The 24,579-nt window shown below is 39.9% G+C and overlaps 1 protein-coding gene across 1 annotated transcript in view; it reads left to right on the top strand.

Annotated features, from left to right (window-relative positions):
• The window catches only part of FREM2 (FRAS1 related extracellular matrix 2), a 160,849-nt gene that overhangs the window by 57,143 nt on the left and 79,127 nt on the right, over nucleotides 1-24,579 (top strand). Inside the window, exons 3-4 of the mRNA XM_045978235.1 lie at nucleotides 15,732-15,878; nucleotides 21,889-22,119. Of these exons, the coding sequence (XP_045834191.1) occupies nucleotides 15,732-15,878; nucleotides 21,889-22,119 (378 nt within the window). The remainder of the gene's footprint in view (nucleotides 1-15,731; nucleotides 15,879-21,888; nucleotides 22,120-24,579) is intronic.

The raw sequence follows: 24,579 nt of genomic DNA on the forward strand, positions 1-24,579 counted from the left end.
TGGAAACGTAGCTGACATGTGTTCAGTGTCCGCATCTGCCCTCTTATAAGCCACCTGAGGAAGCCCTTCCACTTCCTACTCTCAGCTCAGAGGTGTTCTAGCAGAGCCTAATCTGAGGAAAAGCTCTGGAATGGAAATCATTACCCACATATTTGATTTCATACTAAAATCAAAATCATGCATATACTATCACTTTGACACAGTTTGGCGCATTTCTAAAGATCCTCAGTCCTGATCTCCCAGAGGACTAGCCATAAATTTTAACTGGGTAGGAAAACTACTGGTTCAGCTGCTTCGTGCAACAAGAGCATAAAATCTGTTGTAGTAATTTTCCCACATCCATGATGGTTTTGAAAAGTTCTGGATATTTATGTAACAAGAGGAAGCAGGTCTATCATTTGACCATATGTCTTAAGAAAACATGGAATTTACAGAGGAAAGTCAGATAGTATATTTATGTTAAGCTAGGGGTGTGTGTGTGTGTAATATATATAGTAAGTTTAGACCAGAGTTTCTCCATAGCATGATTGACATTTTGGGCCAGATAATTCTAATTCTTTTTTGGGGTGAGAGATCTGGCTGTCCAGTGCATTGTTCTGTCCCCATTTCCGTGGCTCTACCCACTGGGTACCTGTAGCTTCCCTTCCCTCTCCCTTATTATGACAACCAAAACCATCTCTCAGCATCACCCAATGTCCCCACCAGGGCAAAATCATTTATTCCCCGCAACCCCCCTCAAACACACACTGAGAACTAATTGTTTAGACTATATTATGACTTGTATGGTTTATCTTGACCTAAAAGTTTGTCACACTGATCCTCATTTTTTTTTTTTTTAATTGAGATTCACAGAGGGGGAGAGAGAGAGAGAGAGAAACTTTTACCTGTGGTATGCATTTGGATTTTTACCAAATAAACACTTAGGTCCAAAACTCCTCCAAGAAATCTATAGTCATTGTTTCTTTCTACTGCTCAAAATAAATGAACTCTTAAAGTACTTTCCTTTAAACCATTTTCTTCAGAGCTAGAAAAAAAAAAATTTTTTTTTTACAATTTTAGATTTTGTGCATATTTAAAGACCTGAGTTTCCAAGCCCTGAGTACATAGAATGCCTAAATTGCAACACCTTTAAATAAAGGTTTTAGTTTCTCATCCTGGTTTGCTACAAAAGTTACTCATAAAGCTTGTTGACAATGTTTATTTCAAAGTTTTTAACCCAGATGGCCCTTGAAGTATCACTGCAAATCTTATCATTGCTACTAACAATGGCTTCTGATTTATAGTAATACATTTTTCTTTCAGTATGAGTAATTTTCTTTAAACAGACTGGAATGGTGCACTAAACACATAAAATTTTTCTAACCAGGAAGTTACATTTAGTTTGAAAGCAAGAGTACCCAAGTTGTAAGTTATTTTTTAAACACAGCATAAAGTTTTTCTAAGTTTTAAAAAAACACCGTGTCTTTCTAAAACATACTTATTAGAAAATGTAGACTGTAGAACTTTGCTAAAGTTCTGTGGAGGATAGGGTCCTTCTTCTTTCTTGACTTCCATTCATACAAAGTTAGTTTCCAAAAGAATTGTAGTAAGAAAGAGTTCTTTGATGTGGCAGTTTGGCAAAAGTTTATGTCCAATCTTCTAGTTCAAGTATTCCTGATATTGACTGCTTATGGTAGGCATCTTTGTTTAGCCGTTTGATTTGTTCGTGGGTAAATTTTAATATTCTAAGGATTACTCTTTTATTGTGGACAAAATTTGTATTTTCCTTACAGCAATATGTATAGACTCATTTGCATCATAATGAAGACTTTCTCTTCCACTGGCAGAAAATCCATTTCAGGAGGAGGTATTTTGGGGTATTTTGAATGGTATCTTGAATTCCTGTCTGTCTTTGTTCATACGAATCCTTGACTAATTCTCCCAAGTTCATATTTCTTGGGCAGAATTCAGATTACATCTTTCTCTACTCTGTGTCCTTTATCAGTCCCTCACTTTGCTGTTTATTTCCTCCTTCCCTGTTTTGCTTCCGCAAACCCTGCAAATCCGGACTTTGCTACGCATGCTGTCCTTCTCCTGTACCTGTTTTCTTTTCTTTCTTTTTTTTTTTTTAAAGATTTTATTTATTTATTTGACAGAGAGAGATCATAAGTAGGCAGAGAGGCAGACAGAGAGAGAGAGGAGGAAGCAGGCTCCCTGCTGAGCAGAGAGCCTGATGCGGGACTCGATCCCAGGACCCTGAGATCATGACCTGAGCCGAAGGCAGCAGCTTAAACCACTGAGCCACCCAGGCGCCCCTCCTGTACCTGTTTTCTTGTCATTCCTTTTCCCTTTTAGGGGCACTATCCTCCGATGTCCCTCTACAGTACCCCTTGTGCCATGACTTTAGTGGTCTCCCCAACTGAACGGCCTCCCTTCCCTCCTCTGAGCCCCAGGTACTGCCCGCTTGCGGGTTTAGCTTACATTTTGTATTACAGCTTATGTAAGGTATTTGGTCTGCCTCCTTACTAAAGTCTAGGTCTTACAGAGGGGACTATATGTGAACCATCCTTGAACGTCACAACATGTGCTTGAGCTCTGTTCCAAAAAAAACCAGAAACAACACCACTGTTGTATGGCTGTATGTTGGCTAAATCTTTTTCCTACAAAGTGTGCTGCTCTAAGACCATACCAACTTGTCTTTATACTTGTTGTATCTTTTTTTTCCCTCTAGCAGCTAAATATGCAAAAGAAGGGCTTTTATATTAATCAGAGACAGTAAAATCACCCAAAAGGCCTGTATTTGTGGCCCTGGAATAATTTTAAAGGGATCAAGGTGGTCACCAAAGGGTTTGATTAATTAAATAATAGGCAAGTTAAGTACAAAAGCTAGCTTTGTAAAATTAATCTGAAATAAATGAAAACAAAACAAACATAGGACATGGATGGTATTCTACTTCATTCTGCGCCGCCCACTCCCCACTGTCTCCCCTTCAGGCTTCCCTCCTTCCCTCTCTCCTTCCTTCCTTGGCAAACCTCAAAGGCAAGGCTTGTATAGTCTGGCACAGGAGCAATAGCCAGGAAACCAGAGGTGATTCCACATTTTTCCTCAAATTTTATGTCTAGAAATCTAAAACTTCTAAATCTTGACTGCTGAGCTCAAATAGACCTATGAACATGCATCTGAACTCAAGACTTAAAAACGACAGTAACAAAAAACAAACAAAGAAACAAACCAGTAGCAAGAGGCTAATTCTAAAGTGTCTTGGAGTTCTTCTCAGTGAAGAGCTAACATCCTAGGATTCTAAGTGAACATTCACTCATCATATTTCAATTCCTAGAATGGCTCCTACGCTGTCTTTCCATCTTAATCCCTCCTTCCCGGCCATCAGATTTAAATAAATTTTGGTAATAATAGAAACAATTTAGGTCAAAGACGATTTCTTCCTTTTTTTTTTTTAGCAGATTAAGGCACTTCTGGGGTTTTATTCTCTTTTCTATTTTTGTCTCAATGTGGATACAACACATTTTCCAAAAGATAACCCAAAATCTAGCTCCAGCTGTAAGTCTGGTTAATTGCAATGGCTGTGTGTTATGGTACTGTGTATGGCGGTAATACAAATAGGAATTAGAAAACAACCTCACTTCACAGGGAATTAATTAAATGGTGCTAAACCGGTTACTCCAAGAGGTGCTGGGAGCACTGCTTACATTTCCTCCCAAGAGTTTCCTTGGGGTGGGGGGAGATGTCTGGCGCCACAAAAGGAATTAGGCTCTGGTTTGAACAGAGACCCTCAGGCTATTAAATTTATTTTAAGAATGTGTTGCCAGAGATCTAATAAATTTATATAATTTGTTGCTTCAGGCAGTGTGTGCAAAAAGTCTTGCTGCACCAGGTGTTTTGTTTTGTATTTTTTTTTTCCTTTCCCCAGAGCCAGGAGAGGGTGTGGATGTTCTTGACAAACTCAACTCAGCTTTTGATAAAGCAGTTATTGTTTCTATGAAAGCATAGGGTTTGGGGATTTTTAAAAAAATCTATTTGTTGGGGTCCCTGGGTATCTCAGTTGGTTAAGTGACTGTTGATTTCAGCTCAGGTTGGGGCCTCAGGGTGGTGAGATAGAGCCCCACGTTGGACTCAGCTTGAGGATTTTGACCCTGCCCCTCCCCCACCTCCTGTGTGCACATGCTCTCTTGCTTTCTCTCTCTAAAAAAAAATGAATAAATATTTTTAAAAATTTAAAATTCTATTTGTTAATGGGAAAAAACAAGGTGAAAAGTATTTCTGGGCGTATTTTTTTTTAAGATTTTATTTATTTATTTGACAGAGATCACAAGTAGGCAGAAAGACAGGCAGAGATAGAGGAGGAAGCAGACTCCCTGCTGAGCAGAAAGCCCAAATGGGGCTGGATCCCAGAACCCTGAGATCATGACCTGAGCGGAAACAGAGGCTTTAACCCACTGAGCCACCCAGGCGCCCCTCTGGGCTTCTTTAAAGAGAAAATAATTAAGTCCCATCTAAAATTTTAAAATAGATAGATAGACAGATAGATATAGATAATTTCATACTGCTTTAAGCATACAAGTTTTATGATATTAAGCTGAAGAACAACAATATTTGAAATCACAGTTTGTTAAATAAAAAGTCCACTGGACTAGCCCTGAAAACCCCTAGGAGTTTACTCCTCTTCTGCCAATGGCTACTTCATAAACTTATTCACAGCTTTCTGGACCTTGGTCAAATTTGGTAGGGACAAAATATGCAAATGTGCAATCCAGGCGTCATTCTTACTCCTCAAATGCTTGAAGTTTATATTTGACTTGTTCACCTGCATGATCATTTCTTGAATTAGTTTGTGTTCTTGTTTAAAGCACGGCATCACACTTTCATTTTTCAGAACAACGTTTCCTTGGCCACTCAGAGCACAGCATTGAGATGACTAAGTTAGCTTTTAATTTCGATTGCATGTGATCATCGAGTACCTTGTACATGCTGTTAATGAGGGCTCACCTTGCAATTATGTGTTTTCTTTGTCCTTTGTCTTCTGCGGAGGTACACCTCAATTCCTCATCCCGGACGTGCATACCAACAGTGAAGGCATTCATTCCACTGGGTTTAAACTTCTAATTAAGAAGGCAGAGTACTGCACAGTTAAATCAAATTTAGATTAAGGAAAAAATTTTTTAAGCCTGAGGTTAACTGGAAATGTAAACTCATGGTTCTCCTCTTTCTCTTTTCTTTTTGTTACAGGGGATGAAAAATAAGTACCTTAGGTTCCTTGTAGTGGGTGGGGGTTGGGGGGGTTGAAGTTGGGGGAAGGGAGCAAGCAGTAGGAAACAGGGAGGATTTGCAGGTTTAGGCTTGCCACTCTGACCCAGCTGTGGCCTGATGGAGCACTTCATTTAGCGTGGAAGGGTTTTCCTTCCAGCTTCCCCGGCTTTTGGCGGTGGCCCCATATTCATTCATAAAACAAGGGGATCTTACCCTTAGCCTGTGTTAATTTTTTCTATGATGCAGTCTCAAATGTTTGGAAACTGTCCTTTATACTCTTTGTTTTCCCACTAGATTCTTACCATTCAAGGGCCTCACTACGCATTAGCATGAGAAGGTTTGCGGCTGGTAGAGGGGAAACACTCAAATCCTCAGGTTTGCTTCTCTTCTAGAGCACTCATTTATAAATTCAATTAGAGCAAATTAAAATTGAGCTAGAGTCATCTGTAAATAGAATACAGACCTAGGGGCGCCTGGGTGGTTCAGTGGGTTAAAGCCTCTGCCTTCGGCTCGGGTCATTGGGATGGAGCCCCGCATCAGGCTCTCTGCTCAGCAGGGAGCCTGCTTCCCTTCCTCTCTCTCTGCCTGCCTCTCTGCCTCTGTGATCTCTGTCTGTCAAATAAATAAATAAAATCTTAAAAAAAAAAAAAGAATACAGACCTAAACGAAGTAATCTGGTTACTCAGGAAGTATAAAAGGAATACTAGCAAGCTGCGTGTGCATCCCAGATGTATCACATCCTTGAGAACTTAAAGTGAATATTTAGCCTGACGGTATTTTCCTTCTTCATAGGATGTGGGAATACCTAATTGGCAAGGTTATTATTGCGACATGCATAGAGATAGTGTGCATATTTTTACCAAAATGACTCTGACCATGGACCCATTGTGTCCACCCCTCTGCAAGAATTTTCAAGGTCCACGGTGCAAAGCTGACATTCAGCCCATTGACACCTGTACTGGAGTGAGTTTTAGTTGTTTTTGGCCTGGGTATCTTATGATTGGTCCATGCCCGTGTTGTGCCAATTCTGGTTGGTCAGGCCCATGTTTCTGCTCAAGGGTGGGTAATCCCCACAAGAAGCACAACCCTACAATGTCATCATAGCTCCACCTGGAATCCCAGTCGCTGTGTTCAACTGCCCCAAAGCAGGGACCTGCCTATGGTCCCAGGAGCCACCAGGAATGGGAAGCAGTGGTGAACTTTTCCATTATTGTGTAGCAAATGAAAAGGATGTCCAAAAGAGTGCTGCTTGGAACCTGATATGAAAGAGACTAATTTAGTACCTCTTTATATTTCCACTTACGGTTGTATCTTTCCTTGGGAACCAAAAGTTCATTCAGGAACCTGGGCATGAATAAGAGATGAGTAACACCCTTACCCTGCACTCTGAATCTCCATTTTGCTCTGATGTTTAAGACTTTGTACAGAGTCTACATTATTGTGCCTGATGCATCCACGTCATTATAATGAACTCTTTTTCCAAAGGCTCCTTATAGTCCAAGAAAGTCAGCTTCCACGGGGTCTGTTACTCCAGTTCTGCAAAAAAACATAGATAGGCATGAATCCCACATGGGGGCTGTGCTTAAACCAAGATCCCAGAACAAATTATTCTAAGACGCTCTAGCAGGATTAGGAGGTATTCTGCAATCAGAACTCATCTAGTGTGTACTATTCTCCTATAGGTTAAAAAGGATCAGGGCACCTGGCTGGCTCAGTCAGGAGAGCATGTGCCCTGTGATCTCAAGGTTGTGAGTTAGAGCCCCACGTTGGGCAAGGAGCCTACTTAAAAAATCATCCTATAAATTTTCTCTGTATATTCTGAGAATATGGCAGGTAGCCACGCGGGAACAAATGCACCCTTTACATCTGAGCCACACTATGTCTACAGACTAATGCTATCCGGTCCAGGGAGGGAGGCCATCGTTGCCCATCTGACAAGGCAGCGAAGGTTCCTTTCAGTTCATGCTCCTGCTCTTGTGCCAGGGAAAGGGTTGACTAAAGGGAGGCGAAATGTGTATGCACTCAGAACACTATTCCACTCCTTGTGCTCTGTTTTGTCTTGTCCCAAAGGCTTAACTTATTGTAGCATGTTTTAAGTTAAGGACACTGATTCTTGTTATTTGCAGTACTCATGTTCTATATAATCACAGCAAATGTTGAATGATTACTCCTGGGGGAAACACAGAGGAAGGCTCCCTTCAAGCTTCTGGTCACAACCTTTTGTTATCCAGTCAATACATAACCTTGTTTTATATGTTATAGATCCATTGACATTAAACTTGAGCACCCAAGCTCTAGAAGTTTGCTACACATGTATTTTCTCCATACGACACGTCACAGCTTCCTTATGCTTAGGAAAACTAAACAGCACTTTGGCACTATGATTGTGCATTATTTTAATCTGTGAGATCACCAATATAAAGCAGAAAAATGCAGAAAGTTTGGCACTAAGTGGACTGTGAAAAGGACCCTAGTGTTCTGTATGAAACAAGAAGGCAGAGAGAGCATCAGGCAAGGCAGATTCTTCAAGGCTGCTCTGCAAGTGTCCCCAGATGAGCACAAAACCCCTGCGAGTACCAATTTTGGGGTACATAAATACATAAATTTTAGTGAGTAGACGAAACTGCAAATACAGAATCCAGGAATAACAGGCATCCGCTGTCTATCAACGTCTGGTATAGTTGATGAATAGGAATGCAACTCTTTTGAATATCATGTGCAAATACCGTCATCTAACCCATGATGGGTCTATAAATCATGTCCCTAAGGAGGCAAACTCCATGTAAGAAAGTGAATTATCTTAGGTTCTAATGGGAACACAGGTCTATTTGCCAGCCCCATCCCTGCCTCCACCTTATCTGGAAACTTCTTATTTAGATCCTGCAGAAAAGTGTGAACTAATCCATGCTCCAACGCCATTCCCCACAGGTCATGTGACAATGACCAAGACCTTGCAGCTCCATTTATGCTTTTGGTTATGAACGATGTGCTTCTAGGAGCCTTTCCTGAGAATAGCCTAAAAGCCTACACCACATGCGGTCAGTGTGTCCTGCGTGTATTTCTCTCCACCTCTGGGTCTTTGGCACACTACTTCTCTCTTTCCAGGTGTTTCTCTATCTCGTCTCTGCATCTGTGAATCAGACACCTTGTTCTGTGCTGAGGCTTTTTCAGAATGAATAAAGCAGTGGGAATGTGAGGGCATGCGGGGTGTGGGTGTACAGATGGAGGGAAGAAATGATATATCCGTTATCAAAAGCCACTACTGAACAAAAACAGAATTATTAAGTAGCCTACAAAAGTATAAACTCTATTGACAATGTTTCTGGGTCTTCTGAGTTCTTGAGGAGCTCTGTCAGTCACACAAAGGCAGAAGAGCCTTTAGGTCAAGATTCTTCATCTCTGGGGGGCAGGGTCACAGCAGGAGGAACACACACCCCCACCCCCAACACTTGGGGAAGATTTTAAAGCATCTTGATCACTTCCTCTTTGTCTTTACTATCCAATCATACCCCATAGAAAAAAGAGAAGGAAATGAATATATAGTAAATGTCTTGAACTTCTCCCAAACTGAATTCACTGAAGTTTCCTTCTTAGTAGGTTTCTTATCTCTGTTCTTATACCTAATCTTCCAGGAACACCATCCCACGCATCTCTGTGATTGTCCAAATACAACCCTGTACTTAAGGCCCCATTTAAACACTATCTCTTTTATGCATTTGTCTTTGATGCCCTCAGGTTAAAGCAAACCCTCATTCTGTGAACTCCCACAGCTCATTATCAGTGCCTCTCCCACAGCATTTGTCAATCTTTAGCTTATAGGCTTATCTGTGTATTTCTGCCATCTCCCATCATTGAATGTCAACTCTCCAAGGCAAGGGGAAGAATGTTTCTTTCTTCTTCTTCCTTTTTTTTTTTTAAGATTTTATTTATTTATTTGACAGAGAGAGATCACAAGTAGGCAGAGAAGCAGTCAGAGAGAGAGGGGGAAGCAGGCTCCCTGCTGAGCAGAGACTCAGAGCTGGATCCCAGGACTCTGAGATCATGACCTGAGCGGAAGGCAGAGGCTCAACCCAATGAGCCACCCAGGTGCCCGGGGGAGAGTTGTTTCAAAGACAGGTTGACCTCAGCTTTGCATCCAGGGTTTTCTGTAAACTGTGAAATCTACCTGATGAAGGACCAGAGGATAGGGTTCCGGGAGCTCTGAGAGTTTCTTTAATGGAAGATTTAAGGCAAAGCAAAGTTGAAAAGATCATCCTGGGGTGCCTGGGTGGCACAGACAACGGAAGCATCCGAGTCTTGGTTTCGGCTCAGGTTGTGATCTCAGGGTCATGAGATCGAGCCCTGTATGAGGCTCCACATTCAGCAAGGAGTCTCCTTGGGATTCTCTCTCCCTCTGCCCCTACTCACATGCTCGCTCTCTCTAAAATAAACAAATCTTAAAAAAAAAAAAAAGACTATTCTAGCACAGAAATAACAATGAAACAAATCCCTTATTTTAGCTTTATTTTTTTTGTTTTTTTTTCACTATAATTAATAACGTAGATGTTGATGGAAGCTGTGTGGTTGTTAACTACAGTCCTTGCCTTCTAAGAGAACAAGACTGCTTAAAACTCAAGTCTTCTAATTTTTCCAATAAATTAGGTAATACTGTTGCCTTAATATTTTCTAATATAAATATCTATTTCTGTTGCTTATTTAAAGGACAATATCCAGCTTTTTAAAATGGCTGTATACAGAGTTGATTACGAGTTCAGCTTTCAGTCTGAACTTTATTCTGGGCAAATGGAATGTTAGCAAGCTAGAAATATCTAAAATAGAATTATGTTCTATCAGCAACTAACTTTTCTCCAAGAAAAATATTTATGAAAACATTTTGGACAAAAAGTTTTCAAGGCTAAATGGGCATCCAGAAATCACCCTGATCAAGACAAGTCAGAGTCCTGACATTGGTTTTGTACTGAAGATGTGTACATTGTCTTTAGAGAAACCCTGCAGCTCTGTTCCTAGGGAGGGCTAATTGAAGGTTGGGATTCTTTGTTATTCTAAAAAAAAAAAACAAAAAAAACCCAACACTCCTGTGTTCCCATTGAAAAAGAAAGTGAAGAATCCTAAAGACCAGCTGGAAAAATTCAAAAGGGGTCTTTTCATCAAACCTTTAATGGCTTTAGTGTTAGGGTTTGGGGACAAAGCCTATGGGAGTGTAGCTATCAGCTGTCAGGCACCTGTTCTATGGATTTATGATGCAGTTAGGGACTTTAGCTTGTTTTCAGTGAGTCATTGAGACTCGCTCCTTGTGCATTACAGATGACATTCTGTTTTAGAAACTAAAATAAGTAATAAAATAATTAAAAAGTAAGAAATAAAAATAAAATTAAATAATAAAATATTAAATGAAATGGAAGTAAAAATGTGTCAGTTTCCTAAGTTAATTTCACCTACAATTTCGGGGCGCCTGGGTGGCTCAATCCTTAAGGGTCTGCCTTTGGCTCAGGCCATGATCCCAGAGTCCTGGGATAGAGACCCACCCACATCCGGTTCCCTGCGTGGCGGGAGGCCTGCTTCTCCCTCTCCATCTGCTTCTCCCCTGCTTGTGTTCCCTCTCTCCGTGTGTCTGTCTCTGTCAGAGAAATAAATAAAATCTTAAAAAAAAAAGTTACCTGCAATTTCACATTCAGTAAACTGCAGCTTTTGGTATTCAGAGTATTAACATTTATTATTTCCACACACTGAGGTTCTAGAGGAGTTTACGTGGCATGTGATGAATAAATAATGTGTCTTTTCATTCTTTAGAAAAAATACAGAGTGCAAGGTCAGTTTTAATAAGAAGAATTGCGATAAACTGCAGCTTAGTCCCTCAGATCCCGGTACCACTTCTGCATGAGAAATAGTACCTTGGATTTTACAAATTCTAAAATGCAGTGGGATTCATATGTATATTAAATCAGAGGTGATGTAGCATTTAATTTATTCAGCATTAAGCTTTATATACTTAACTTCATATTCTCTAGCAAAATATGCACTTAAAAAGCCCACGTTTAGAGTGAATGCTAAGCATCTCAAACAATTACCCTAGAGCATGTCATTGCCTCACAAAGCAACGTTTCTTGGTACTGTGTCTGAATTTCAAGGAAAATCTCAGAGCAGCAGACATATGAAATCCTGGCAAACTTGTTCAGCTGTGTGTCACTCGAAACCCTCGATTAACCAGTAACCTGGCACCTTCATCATTCTAGAACATAAGCACCAACCCAAAAATGTTTTACATATTTCTAAGTAGAGATGAAGTAAGTTATTCGCAAGACCATCCAGGCTACTTTGCAATGGAAGGGAAGGGTTAAACAGGCCTGGAGTCATCCATAACTCCTGCAGGTGTCATTTAGATAAACACAAATCACAGTGATTTACATTCATAGGTAATCATTTAAAGCCTTCACATAGTGCTTAAGAATAGAAGTATGCAGGACGTTTTAGAAAGGGTATTATTAAAAACAATTACTTTTTTTTTTCCAAGAAAAAGACCCAGTACTGAGAGTTACGTTACATTTATGTAGGACATATATATTGTCCAAGAAATGAAGCACTACTGAATTTCTTTCAACAGAGATGGTAGAGTGTCTAACTCATTCAGGAAGCATTTTTGTAACAGTTAAGCAAAATGGATTCCTTGCCCTCCTGGATCATGAGTCACAAAAGGGGGAGACAAAGTGAACAGACAGAAAAGTAAACCTATATAGGGTATGAGGTTATGGAAAGAACTGGAGAAAAATGAATCAGAATAAAGGGCCTAGAATGTGTTGCAGTTTGCCCTGGGGCTGTTTCTTATAGAATGTCAAGGGAAGGCCTCGTTGACTCCAGATTCCTAAAACATGTAATATTTGGAAGTGTGATATTTTCTAGAATATTCAAGGAAAGGATTAGAATCAAATCCTATAATGAGCTAAAAAGTGTCAAAATTTGAAAAAGAGAGAAACTGTGTGCTTAGTGATCTCTTCTTGGATGTAAGGAAAAGAGATAGCAATTAGGTATTCAGAACTATCAACCAACATTCATTTGTTGAACACAAGAGTTACTGAAGGGGTGAGGCATTAATAGTCTCAAGTCCAAACTGAAGTATGTGCTTTGTGTAAGCTGAAAACTGTTTCAGGAAAAAAAAAAAAAAAAAAGGAATGAAACAAGCAGGAGTCACAAAGTAGCCACTCGACTCCTAAAAATCATACTTATTATATAGATTTCTTCAGTCCTCCTTGTGTCGTAGACATTACTTTGAACTTGGAGACTAGGATGACTTGACCAGTGCCAGTCCTGAGGCGCTCAGGCAGTCAGAAGAGGCACACATAGACATGTACATAAAGAATTAAAATTACTAGGGCGCCTGGGTGGCTCATATGGTTAAGCATTTGCCTTTGGCTCAGGTCATGATTCCAGGGTCCTGAGATGGAGCCTCTGTCAGGCTCCCTGCTCAGCCCCTGCCCCCTGCTAATGCGCTCACGCTCTTTCTCACTTTTTCTCTCTAAAATAAATAAATAAATAAAATCTTTTAAAAAAATACAGTTACTCTAAATGTAGAGGTAAGAGAAATACACAGCATGCTCAACTTGTCGCGGAAAAGTGAAAGGTATTCTAGGTGCATGACAGGACTTGTAAGAGACTGGACCGTGTTCAGAAAACGCTGAGAAGTTGGGTGGGACTGCATGTTCCCCTATAGCAGGGACGGGCTTTGAGGCTGTAGGTGTTAGGATGGACAACGAATGGCTTGGCCTCGCATGACAAGAAGTCTGGAGAAACATCTGGGACTTGATGGAGCCACAGCCTAAATGAGAGAGAAGTGTGGCATAAAAAATGTTTTCATGTAATAATTAGTTGAGAAATTAGAAACGTCTTCTGTGTTCATTCCATTGATTAAATGTTATTCTAGTCTTTCTTATCTATTACTTTCTGTAAGAAATGTGCCAAGGAGTAGGACGTAAACACAATAATTCAAAACATATTTTTAGAGGCAGTAAAACCAAGTGTCGTCAACAGTAAAAGAATGAAAGGCCACGCTCAATCTCCAACAAAAATTAGCACAATTTGGTACAACTGGGAAATCTGTACAATTAAGCAGTAGGAGAGGCTATCCACTAATGCGCAAAACTGCAAATGAGAGTGAGCATCTGCATTATCACCCAGATGAGAGGGCTGGAGTCCACACAGGAGGCTTCATGAGGGAGGTGGTAGAGGGAGCCCGTGAGGAGTGGGAGATGTGAGCAAAAGAATGACGTGCGGTCATTTTAGGCCAGAGGACAGAGGTGACACCAGGAGTGGGTGAAGCTGCCACATCCACGGGGCAGCGGGCTCTTGGCTGGATCGGGGAGTGAGCAGAGCCCAGAACAACGGGGATGAGACAGGGTAGGTCAAGATGAACCGAAATCACAAGGATGTCCTGCCTTGATACGCGCAGCTGCTGCAGGGAAACCAGGCAAAGGCGCGCCAAGGGCAAGCGGACTTCAGGCAGCTCCACAGGAGTCTGGGCACATGGGCTGGATCTGAGCATGCGCAGTGGGGCCGGGGCGAGCACGCTGACGTTTGCCGGAAGCTGCCGTCTCCGTGCCGCACTGCGCTGCGTGCCGACGTGGGGTGCCGACGTGGGTTGTCTTGCCTGATTCTCGCTCCTGATGCCGGCATTAATTAATATTACCTCTTTTGACGCTCCAGAGGAGAAAACAGAGCTCTAAAGGAGCAAACTTGCTCGGACAGCATTTGGGAAATGAAATAGGCCTTGGACGTAAGAGCTGAGGCGACTCCCCGCCGTGGGCTCTCCTCCACCAGCACCCAGTGTCTCGGAGATGGTAGGCACAATAAGGTCCTGAGGACAAAATGGGGCGTGAACTTCCTGCTCTCCAGTCCTTTTATATTTTCTATCTAAAAAATGAACTGAAAAATGGGACGGTCCATAATCCTGTCAATTTAAGGCACCAAGGGGCGCCACATTTGTAATGCCTCGTTTTACAAACTACTCCATTCACGGCATCAGTACCGTTCGTTTCCGTGTCTTGAAGTGCCTTAAGGATTTCAGCAAAAATTCCAACAACATTTATTATTTGCTGACTGAGTAATTTTATTGATTTGATGTACCACAAAACTCAAACTCAAAAACTTTTGGGGGCTTGAGAGCCAATGACAGAAAATACTGCAACAAAGAATTCCGTACAAATCAATTTCGTAATTACTCCTTGCATAGAAGACTTAGAGGATCTAATGGTACCAACATCTTTTTGTCTCTTACCTTGTAGCTGCGTAAAAGGTTTCTGCTAATTTACAATTCGAACAACAATAAACAAGAAAACCAATCTCCCTAGCAACCCCTGCTGCCCTGGTGTTCTCATTCATCCTTGGTACTTGTCAGTTGATAACTTAAAGTCACTGTGACATTTGGTTTTGAGAATTGCTAGCAAGATGAACCTTCTTTCATGTGCTTGTTCGCTCACTGTATTTCCCCCTTACGCAGATTTTTTTTCTTTTCTTTTCTTTTTTTTTTTTTTTTTTTTGCCTTCAATCCATTAACGTTCTTATGTTTTCCTGTCTCATTTCTTTTCCTCTAGGGCAGCTCTATGTGAACTCAGAAGAGAAGAAACTAGAATTAAAATAGTGCCTCTAGCTGTGTTTGTTATTTGGGCTTTTTCCCACCCCTTTCCAGAAAGACTTAAAAGAAATTACCAATGCCTTTGTTTATAAACCTCACTCTACTCCGAAGTAATTGGTGTAGATCAAAGGATGTGGAGGAATACTGCAGAGTGATCAGCTGATAACCATTTCTCTTTTCATTTTCCTAACCTCCCAGCTTTCACATTAGAGAGATCACACACAGCTCCCCTTCTCCTGATAGGCAGCCAGCTCCATTTTGGTGGGGACCTGGGGGTGGGAGGAGAGAGCCTTATCTTGAGAGTAGAATGGAATCAATGAAAAGAGCTGTCTGTTTGCTCTAAGGAATGGAGTGGAGTATACTGGGGAAGGGAGGCGAAGAAGGGATATTTGTTTTTTCTTAAGTGGTTATAATTAAAGCCTTCCACCCAATTGCTCGGTGAACCAGAAAAAGGTATTTGTGAAGTAGTGTGTATGTTTTTAACATCACAAATGAGCCTTGCAGCCTTCTTTATAGAAAAACTTGCTCTCCAGCGGCACCGTGTGGATAGTGGGTCATCCTGCAACTCGGATACTTGATTGTATGTTTAAATGAAATTGCTTTTGGTAGTTGTGTGCTCCTTCCCCATTTTCCACTTTGCCTTCTAAACATCAAGGGATTTTGCGAAGGGTTATGTCAGCTGTTGTATTTTTGTAAAACAATCGCTGAACGGTAAGCTGTATCTCCAGGCATGTATTCTGGAGTTACTTGTTGAACCAAGTAACTGTAGTGATTCTTAATGTTGCATCGTTAAAAGTCATCTGTGGAATTTGTAAGGTCCTTCAAGAACGCACTGATTAGGGGCTTTAAATTTTTGTTTTCCAGGTGGAAACAAATTAACCAAGCAGCATTTTCGTCTGAATTGGGCCTGGATCTCCTTTGAAAAGGAATATTACTTGATCAATGAAGACTCCAAATTTCTAGATGTCGTTCTTAAACGTAGAGGTTACTTGGGAGAGACTTCATTTATAAGTAAGTTTAATTCTCATGTCTGTCTTAAAATTCCACTTTTCCTAGCAAAAGCTCATAATTTTACAACGATTAAAATATGTTCAATTTACTGCTCTAGTTTTAAAGTTTAGGGAGATGTTGACATTTAAAGGTTCTTTAACTGCTAAAAAAATATGCAAAGAGTTTTGTATCAAGGCTAAATCATAGAGACAAAGGCTGCAAAAATAGAAAATGTGTAACCAATTAACGTACCTCTCCAAACCTTCTACTAACATATGATCTTTCTCTGAAGTAAATAACCTTACAAAAATGGCAGTAATCGCTTATAAGTTAAAAAATTGTAAATGTCACTAGTCCTTAGAAGAGGCTTAGGCAGATCTGTAATTTAACCATAAGAAAAAATCTGTAGAGGTGTCAGTGTAAAACCTATACAGGGGTTACTTTAATAATAAGTAAATGAAAAACCATTCAGTAACCTATTAGGCATTGAGGTGTCATTTACTATTTGTTTCTTGCATTGGAGCGCTTTGCTAGGTAACTGAAAATTTACATAAAAGCACTACCTAAAAGGTGTACATTGTGACTTTTCCTCAGAAGCAACAGTAAGATGTTAAATACTAATCATTTTCTGCTGCTTTACTCTTTTAAATAAAACTGAGAGTCAAAAGCAAAGAAGAAAGCCTTTTTACAACCCCAATTCAAGTTCACCTTCAATTTCATGCAGGCACAAATAGAGAAAAGTAGGTATATTGGTAGTATTAAGCAGTAACACCGTTGGCACAAAAAAATTTGGCATATTGATGAAAAATGATAGCACCCCAAGCAATATATTATTTTTGGTACCATATGTTTTATAAACATTTAGGCTGATAGAATTTTCTCAAGCTAAAAGAGCTTTCATTGAGTGAGAGTGTCAATTAAATTAGGAATCCAAGAAAATGTTGGCAATAAAAAAATAGAAACTGGGCAATCCTGTGTTTGTCTGCAAAACAATTATTTGAAATTTTACTGGTCTGTGAAATCCAAAAGCCTTAAAGAGTAATCCCTATTCACACACACACACACACACACACACACACACACACACAGCATACACCATACTTAACCACAGCCACAATTCCTCCTACGCCCCCACCATGTTCCCTCTGACCTTTGGATGACCTTTGGATTACCCCTTATTTTTAAAGTGCTTTTTGTTTGTTAACTGTTGAGGAGAGATTTTCACACTATGCTCTGCTGATTCCTTAAGGTTACGTTGCTCAAGGCGGTCTGGTCCACCTACAAACCTTCTGCAGTCAGGACATCTCTGCTTCCATCTTTACTCACATGTACCTCTTCTCAGCTGTCATTTCCACTCTCTGTGTCAAACCTTCAAAAGCATTGTGAACACTCTTATTGCTCTCTCTGTAGAAACATGTTTTTGCCATACCCACACACTTGCTCTACAGATCAGGAATCTGATCCTGTTTTACTTATTGTCAGTGAGTGATGAGCCTTCACTGTTCTTTGTGCTTGAAAATATGGGGGAAATAATAACAAAAAAACAGAGAACCTTAGCAATTCTTAAGGGTGCCTTCATCTGTGTTTGCATTTTGCCTGAATTCCTGGTGGATATATTAGTTTACTCACTTACACAGAGTCCCCTGAAAGTCATGGGAAATTTACTAGTGGAAAAATATTTTTGAAACTATCTTTTAACATTCTTCTCTTCATTTTCTTTTTGAAACAGAATCCTAAAACACCAAACGAGAGCTCTTTTTTTCTTATCCTGACGTTATTTTTTCCACCAACTATTATTTCCTCTGTGTTGAGATGAGCACCAGCCATTCTGCAAAGGTTCTTTAGCTCTACTTGGTTAACCTCACATGTTACTTAGTAACCTGGGGAGATAGGAAGTTGGCAAGACTTGTGTGTGGCCCACACCCATCAATCACTGAAGAGGGCAATAGCATTCAAGCTGGGACAGAGAATGGAAGTCAGATTAAAGAGCAGGGTAGCCTCCAAGAAGTTCTACAATGAATGCGTTTCATGTTCCTGTTTCCTAAAACCTCCACTTTCACTTATGAACTTTTAGAATTAGATAGTTTGCATGGTATCTAAAGGCACTTGCCTTCAGGAGCACAGTTAGTAAATCATGAATTACATGAAATGTATGTATATTTTTTCTCAGAGATGATTGTTTTATAACCAATATAACCCATTACTAAATTAAATATGTCTGTGCATTTTATAAAGGGATTTGAATTTAAAAGATATTTTCCTACTGGTTATGGAGCATTTACTAAATACGAGATACTACATTAAGCACAATCATCTTTTATTCCTTACAACTTACTTTACCCACTAACTCAACCTAATATTTTCTGGAGTGCTTACTGAGTGCCAGACAGAGTATTACATAATGGGCTATGAGCTGGTAATAATAGCTAACATTTATTGAGTTTCTTATTATGTGCCAGGCCTAGTTACCCATACCTTACATAGTCAACCCCATAAGAGGAGTGTCATGATAGACCTCATTCTGCAGGTAAAGAAACAGAAAGGTTGGCGTATGATCAAAGCTACTAAGGGGCAGAGCTGAGATTTGGCCCCAGGGCTAACTTTCTTAACTACCACACCATGGCGCTTCTTAAACCCTCCACAAATCCACAACTTATGAGGAAGAAGTTCGTAGCCTGCCTATGATCCCTTGCTGCTATGTGTTGGAGGTAGGGTATGAAATCTGCTCTCTCATTCCCAAAGTACCTTGCTTGACCTCCATGCCATTTTTTCATGCCAAAGGAAAAGATGTGATTGTGGTTTCGCTTAGTAAATCAAAATAATATATCTTGTTTAATAATTCTCTTTGAAAAAATAAAAGCATAAATTTTAGCCCAAATTGTAAGCTTTTTGATTTCCAGAATTGTTTTTGCCCCACCTAACCATGTTATTTATAATATATATGGTTTACCAGCTGAATATTTATATCTCCAAGCATTCTTTGAGCATTGTGTGTACTTGAGTTTCTCTTCTACCACATTTTATTAAAACTGGACTAATCTGTGTCCCCCAAGTCTACAGGCCATTTCCTCATCCCATATTAAAATGGGCACCTATGTAAAGGGCCCTGTGGAGGTATGAAGTATTTAGTAGGTGTCTACCTACCCTCAGATTTTAATGCACATAAGATATACCTGGATCTTGCCAAAATGTTGATTCTGATTTAGGAGGTCGGGGGAAGGCCTGAAATTCTGCATTTCTAACAAGCTCTCAGATGTTGCTTATGCTGCTGGTCCATAGATCACACTGTAAGTAATAAGGTAGATCAGCACTACCCTCAGAGTAGATGCTGTGTGTTAATTATAAAAAGGAAATCTTTATTTTTGATCCAAAGCAAGTTTAGTATTTCCTCTAAGTCTTATTTTACCCTCTAAAAATATAACCTGTCCTTCTTAGCTTTATCTCATGTTTGAGAAGCATTATCAACAGTTTAAGGCAACGGTCTTTTTTTTCCCCCCACAAAATAAAGGGGTTCCTGGATGGTTCAGTCAGAACAGCATGTGACTCTTGATCTTGGGGTTGTGAGTTTGAGCCCCATATTCAGTGTAGAGATTACTTAAAAAATTAACATCTTAAAAAAAGAGAAAAAGAAATAGCTTGTGCCTTGAGAAAAGAAGAGAGTAATGCAAAAATATAAAAGGCACAGACAAAAGAAAACACAGTTTTTCAGTCAGTTAAGCATCTGCCTTCACCTCAGATCATGATCCCAGGGTCCTAAAATCAAGCCCCTCTTCCAGTTCCCTGCTCAGCTGAGAGTCTGCTTGTCCCTCTGTCCCTCCCTGCTCCTGGGCTCTCTCTCTCTCCTCTCAATCTTTTTTTTTTTTTTAAGGTTTTTGTTTTGTTTTGGTTTTTGTTTTTTGTTAATATGAGAGAGAGAGGTGGAGAGAGAGAGCACAGCAGGGGGAGCAGCAGGCAGAGGGAGAAGCAGACTCCCTGCTGAGCAAGGAGCCTGGTGAGAGACTGGATCCATGGACCTGGGATCATGACCCGACCTGAAGCATAACCAACTGAGCCACCCAGGTACCCCTAAATAAATAAAATCTTAAAAAAACAAAAACAACAGCATTTCTCCTTGCTTGGTGAATCAGCAATACTGCCTATGTATAATTTACATCCAACATTCGCTTGGGCATATTTATAAGCTCCACCCCAAAAATTATATGTGTATTTAGCAGCAACAATGAGATTTGGTTTTACAGCGTATGTTTTTTGGATTGGATAACTTGATTATCACTTAGTAAGGATGACTAGTTAGAACTAGTGGACATTCCTTGCATTATACTCATTTATTTTTGTTTTTAACTGTCTTTCGAATCTCTAGGAAAACAATGCATTGTTGGCAAAACAAAACAAAACAGAAAAGTGGGCAGTAGGTATCGGAGACCAAATAATAGATTCTTTGCTGGCCCATGCCACTGAGGATAGATGGGTCAGTGAGCAGCATGTGTGCTGGATCCTCAGCGAGAAAGATTCCTTTCATCATTGTGTTGGCAGTGAATCATGGTGGACCCAAGAGGTGTTGACAACCTGTCTGTGAGCACTAGGAACCAGAGAGCCAATAGGAAGCCTGCAACATTGAAAAAAATATGTAGTGCTGGTATTCCTAGTTCTGTGCCCTTTTTCCTCCTGACATTAAATAGATCTTTACCTACTATTGAAAAAAAAACTTGCAGTATTTATATCTCCATTGTTTTTCTGAGATCTGTAAAGCAAAAATATTTTAATGAAGTATTTATTTTCATCTTCATTTTAAGATGAGACTCACAGTAATGTACTCAGATGAAGGAATCAATATTCACATTAATCTTGCATAAACACCACTCTCTAAAAAGAAGAGAATTGTTTCAATTAAATGAGAAATGTTACAGACTTTCTTTATCAGACTTTTAATTCTACCTGTCATAAGATTTTATTTTCCCTTAAGTCTGTCTTTCCTACCAACGTCTCTTAAAACGCCAACGTTTAAAGAAATATATTTGAAGATTATTCTGTTAACTTGACTCACTAGGAGGTTATGATTCAGTACTTAAGGATATACTAGTGTAAGTACTACTGCAATTTTATAATTTTTCTATGACATTGGATTTATTGACTGTTGGCTATTTATAGATAATCTATGATTTGAGTATATGGTATAGTAATGGTGAAGATCCTCTTGTAATGTAGTGAAAGACTCAGAGATCCTTCAACCTCCTCAGCTCACTACAGTTGACCTTGAATGAACCATCCGAGTAAGCCAAACGTACTGCTTATAATAACCATATATATTTAGCTCTCCAGTTCTGTTCACATGGTTTCATGGAATTCTGAAGTGTTCCACCAAAAAAAACCTGGATGTGGTCATGTTGACAATCACTGAATTAGATTCTTTAAGCATCCTTGTTCCAGTAAATGTGCAGAGAATGTTATAATTATTTATTATGCTTGGCCATTTACAACTTTGATTATCAAAGAATTCTTGACTCGCAGAGTTTCTTATTGGTTTATATTTTATATATAGAGAGATAGATAGATCTTATATAGATAGAAGATATAGAGATAGATAGATATCTATCTATTTATCTCTCTATACATAAAAAAAGAGAACTTTTCTTATGTTTTTATCCTGTGACATGTGCAGTGTAACACATGCAAAAAGCAAATGGGAAAAGTTTTTAGACTGAATGAATTTGTAGGAGTAAGATTATTCATAACATGAATATCAATTTACTGGATCTTGTTGTATAAGAAGTTCCATCTAACACAAACGTAGTTCAAAGAATATACAGGAAAGCCATGATGAGGTAAGAATAGAACAGAATCATGAAGTGACCAACACCTACAGGAGAACACTTTCCCTGTAGGACCCATACCCCACTGTCCATTTCATGGAATCAAACCTGAATCTAGTAACACACAGGGTAAAGTAACACACAAAAAGTTAACAACGAGGAAAACTGCAATAATCCAACTGAAAATGAAACTAAGAAAATGATACCATGTCTTTGTGAAGGTATTGGCACAAGAGATGGGACTGCAGAAAAAGACAAAGACTTCAAGGGCAAAGCACAGAAACAAGTGCAGTTCAACCCAGGCCAGACCAGGGCCACCTGGAGAGTTCGGATCATGAGCGATGGGGAGCATGAGCAGTCGGAGACTTTCCAGATCGTTCTGTCAGAGCCAGTGCTGGCTGCTCTGGAATTCCCCTCAGTGATCACGGTGGAGATTGTTGACCCAGGAGATGGTAAGAACTATCATCACTTGTTTCTGTTGTTGCTGTTGGGTTTTTAATGACAAAATACCTCATAGGGGAAGTTTTAAATTCAGTGTTTGGACTTTCTGTGAGGAGAATGTTCTAGACTCATGGTTCAGTATTCTCGGATATGCTGATGGGAGAGGGAGGCCAAAAACTGATTAATTAATAAGGAAATCTGTGTTGTTCCAAATAAATGAACTACAAATTTACATATGATTATCAACATGTTCTTTCTTTTATTATAATTCTATCCTTTAGAAACAATATTGCTCGTCTCCTTTTTCTTGAATTAATTCATTATTTCTTAAACTCTTTCAAATGTCTTTTAAGCTTTCCTTTATACAAATGGTTTAAGAATTAGGCCATTTTTGTGCCAACGGACCCTGCAGTTTGTGGACTAAAACTAAGACTCAAACAATGAGTTCATTAAATTCACTGTTGGCCCTGTTGTTAAGATATAGGCGGGAGGTATAAGCAATTGCAAAGAAAAGGGGGGGGGCTTACTTACTGTTTCTGATCAAAGGTGGGGGGCTCTGCATAACCTTAGGAGAGAAGTACTATTTCTGGGTAAATCACACTGGAGTCATTAAACATCTAGCAGCCATTAAAATGGGGGATATGGAACTGGCTAAAAAGTCAAAGATTTGACTAGTCTCCAAAGAAAAGGGGGGAATGTAAGGACCTATTTAGAAACTGTCGCTGCTCCCCTTCCCCCAGGGTATTTACTTGGAGACAAGTTCCGGAAACCAGCTCCAGGTAACAAAGCCCAGATACCAGGGTGGGTCAGACCAGGTGGAAACATCCGATCAGTGGGGGGTTGCATACTGTCTCCTTAGCTACCAAGGAGTAGGGACCCCCACCCTCTGGGAGCCTTTTTGGCACCCATCCTAATCAAGGCGTAATAGGCTGGTTCAAATGTCTACTAAGGTAAATTGTAATTCAGTTGGTCACCCAGCATCACTGTGGAGGTTCCCGTGTGTGTTACATTTTCATTGGCCACCTGTGCGTGGCCAGGCCCAACTGCATGACCTTTGCCCTTAAAAGCTAGTCTGTGAAACAGAGAAGGGTCGCCCTCTCTTGTAAAAGGTGCAGCCCCAAACGTTCGGTTAGATTCTTGAAGCTTGGCGCGAAATAAAGCTTTGCTTGACTTTCGCCTTAAAAAAAAAAAAAAAGAATTAGGCCATTTTTGGATTAATTTGCTCCCCATGGTACACTTGATTGTTCTAGTTTACTGCATACATTTATGACCCAAAAATTTTCATTTGGCCCGTATGCTTCCACAGTTGTTATGTAAAACCCACCTAACCTATCCCCACTCTTCGATGACTTGTGTCTTGAATCATTGCTCTTAACTCCTATTAGGTGATATTTTGTTGTCAGTGCACACCTTTGGCTGATGTTGGTAAAAGTGAGTCTCACTGCTTTTGTGTGTAATTTGACCCATTCCCTCCCCCTGCCATACTTCTACAGTGCTGGCTTGTCTCAGTGCAGTCAGGAAAAAAAAGAGAGAGAGAGAAAGGTTGAATGGCTTTTTGAGGGCTGGCATTTATACAAAGGTTGGAGAGACTCTTCTAAAGCTGAAATCCTGTCAGAAGCCAGACGTGACTTTCTTTTCAACTGCCAGCCTACTTTATTTTGTCAGTCAGAAAACTCTTAACTTTTCTGTGAAGATACAATCTACTGAGTACATGAAATGGAGACGTGTGGAAATCTCTGGGTTACAAGACTGAACATAATTAGAACACATAAGGGAACTGGGGCTCTGGGTCTGTTTGTTTAACTAACATCTTTAGTTAAAAATGAAGTTCAATTATGTTTATAATTCTTTTAAAGAACAGTTGGCATTTAATTACATTTAGTTTTATTGGCCCTATCTAGGAATAAATAATTAAATTTTCTTCTACTCCTGAGTTTTAGGTAAGCTCTGGCATAACAAAGCTCTCTTTTGAATAAACCCATGGCAACTTTAATACATATAAACTGGCCCATCATTAGAGTTTGTTTGTTTCTTTCTTTCCTTTCATAATCTCTAGACCCAATGTAGGGCTTCAACTCATGACCCTGAAATCAAGTCACATGCTCACCAACTGACCCAGACAGTTACCCCAGAAGCCATTTCGTGATATTTTATTTGCCAGTTGGTATAATTGCCATAATTTACCTTAAGAAATAAGACACTTAAACTCATGGGGGCACCTGGGTGGCTCATTTGGTTGCACATCAGACTCTTTCTTGGTTTCAGCTTGTGTCCTGATCTCAGGGGCTTGTAATCAAGCCCCATGTCTAGCTCTGTGCTCTGCTGGGAGTCTGCTTGAAGATCTCTCCCTCTGCCTCTCCCCTTATTCTCTCTCTCTCTTTCTCTCTTTTGCAAATAAATAAATAAATCGTTTCGGTTTTTTAAAAAATTTCTTTATTTGACAGAGAGAGAGAGAACACAAATAGGCAGAG

This window comes from Meles meles, chromosome 14 (assembly GCF_922984935.1).
Source record: "Meles meles chromosome 14, mMelMel3.1 paternal haplotype, whole genome shotgun sequence".
NCBI classification, from domain to species: domain Eukaryota; kingdom Metazoa; phylum Chordata; class Mammalia; order Carnivora; family Mustelidae; genus Meles; species Meles meles.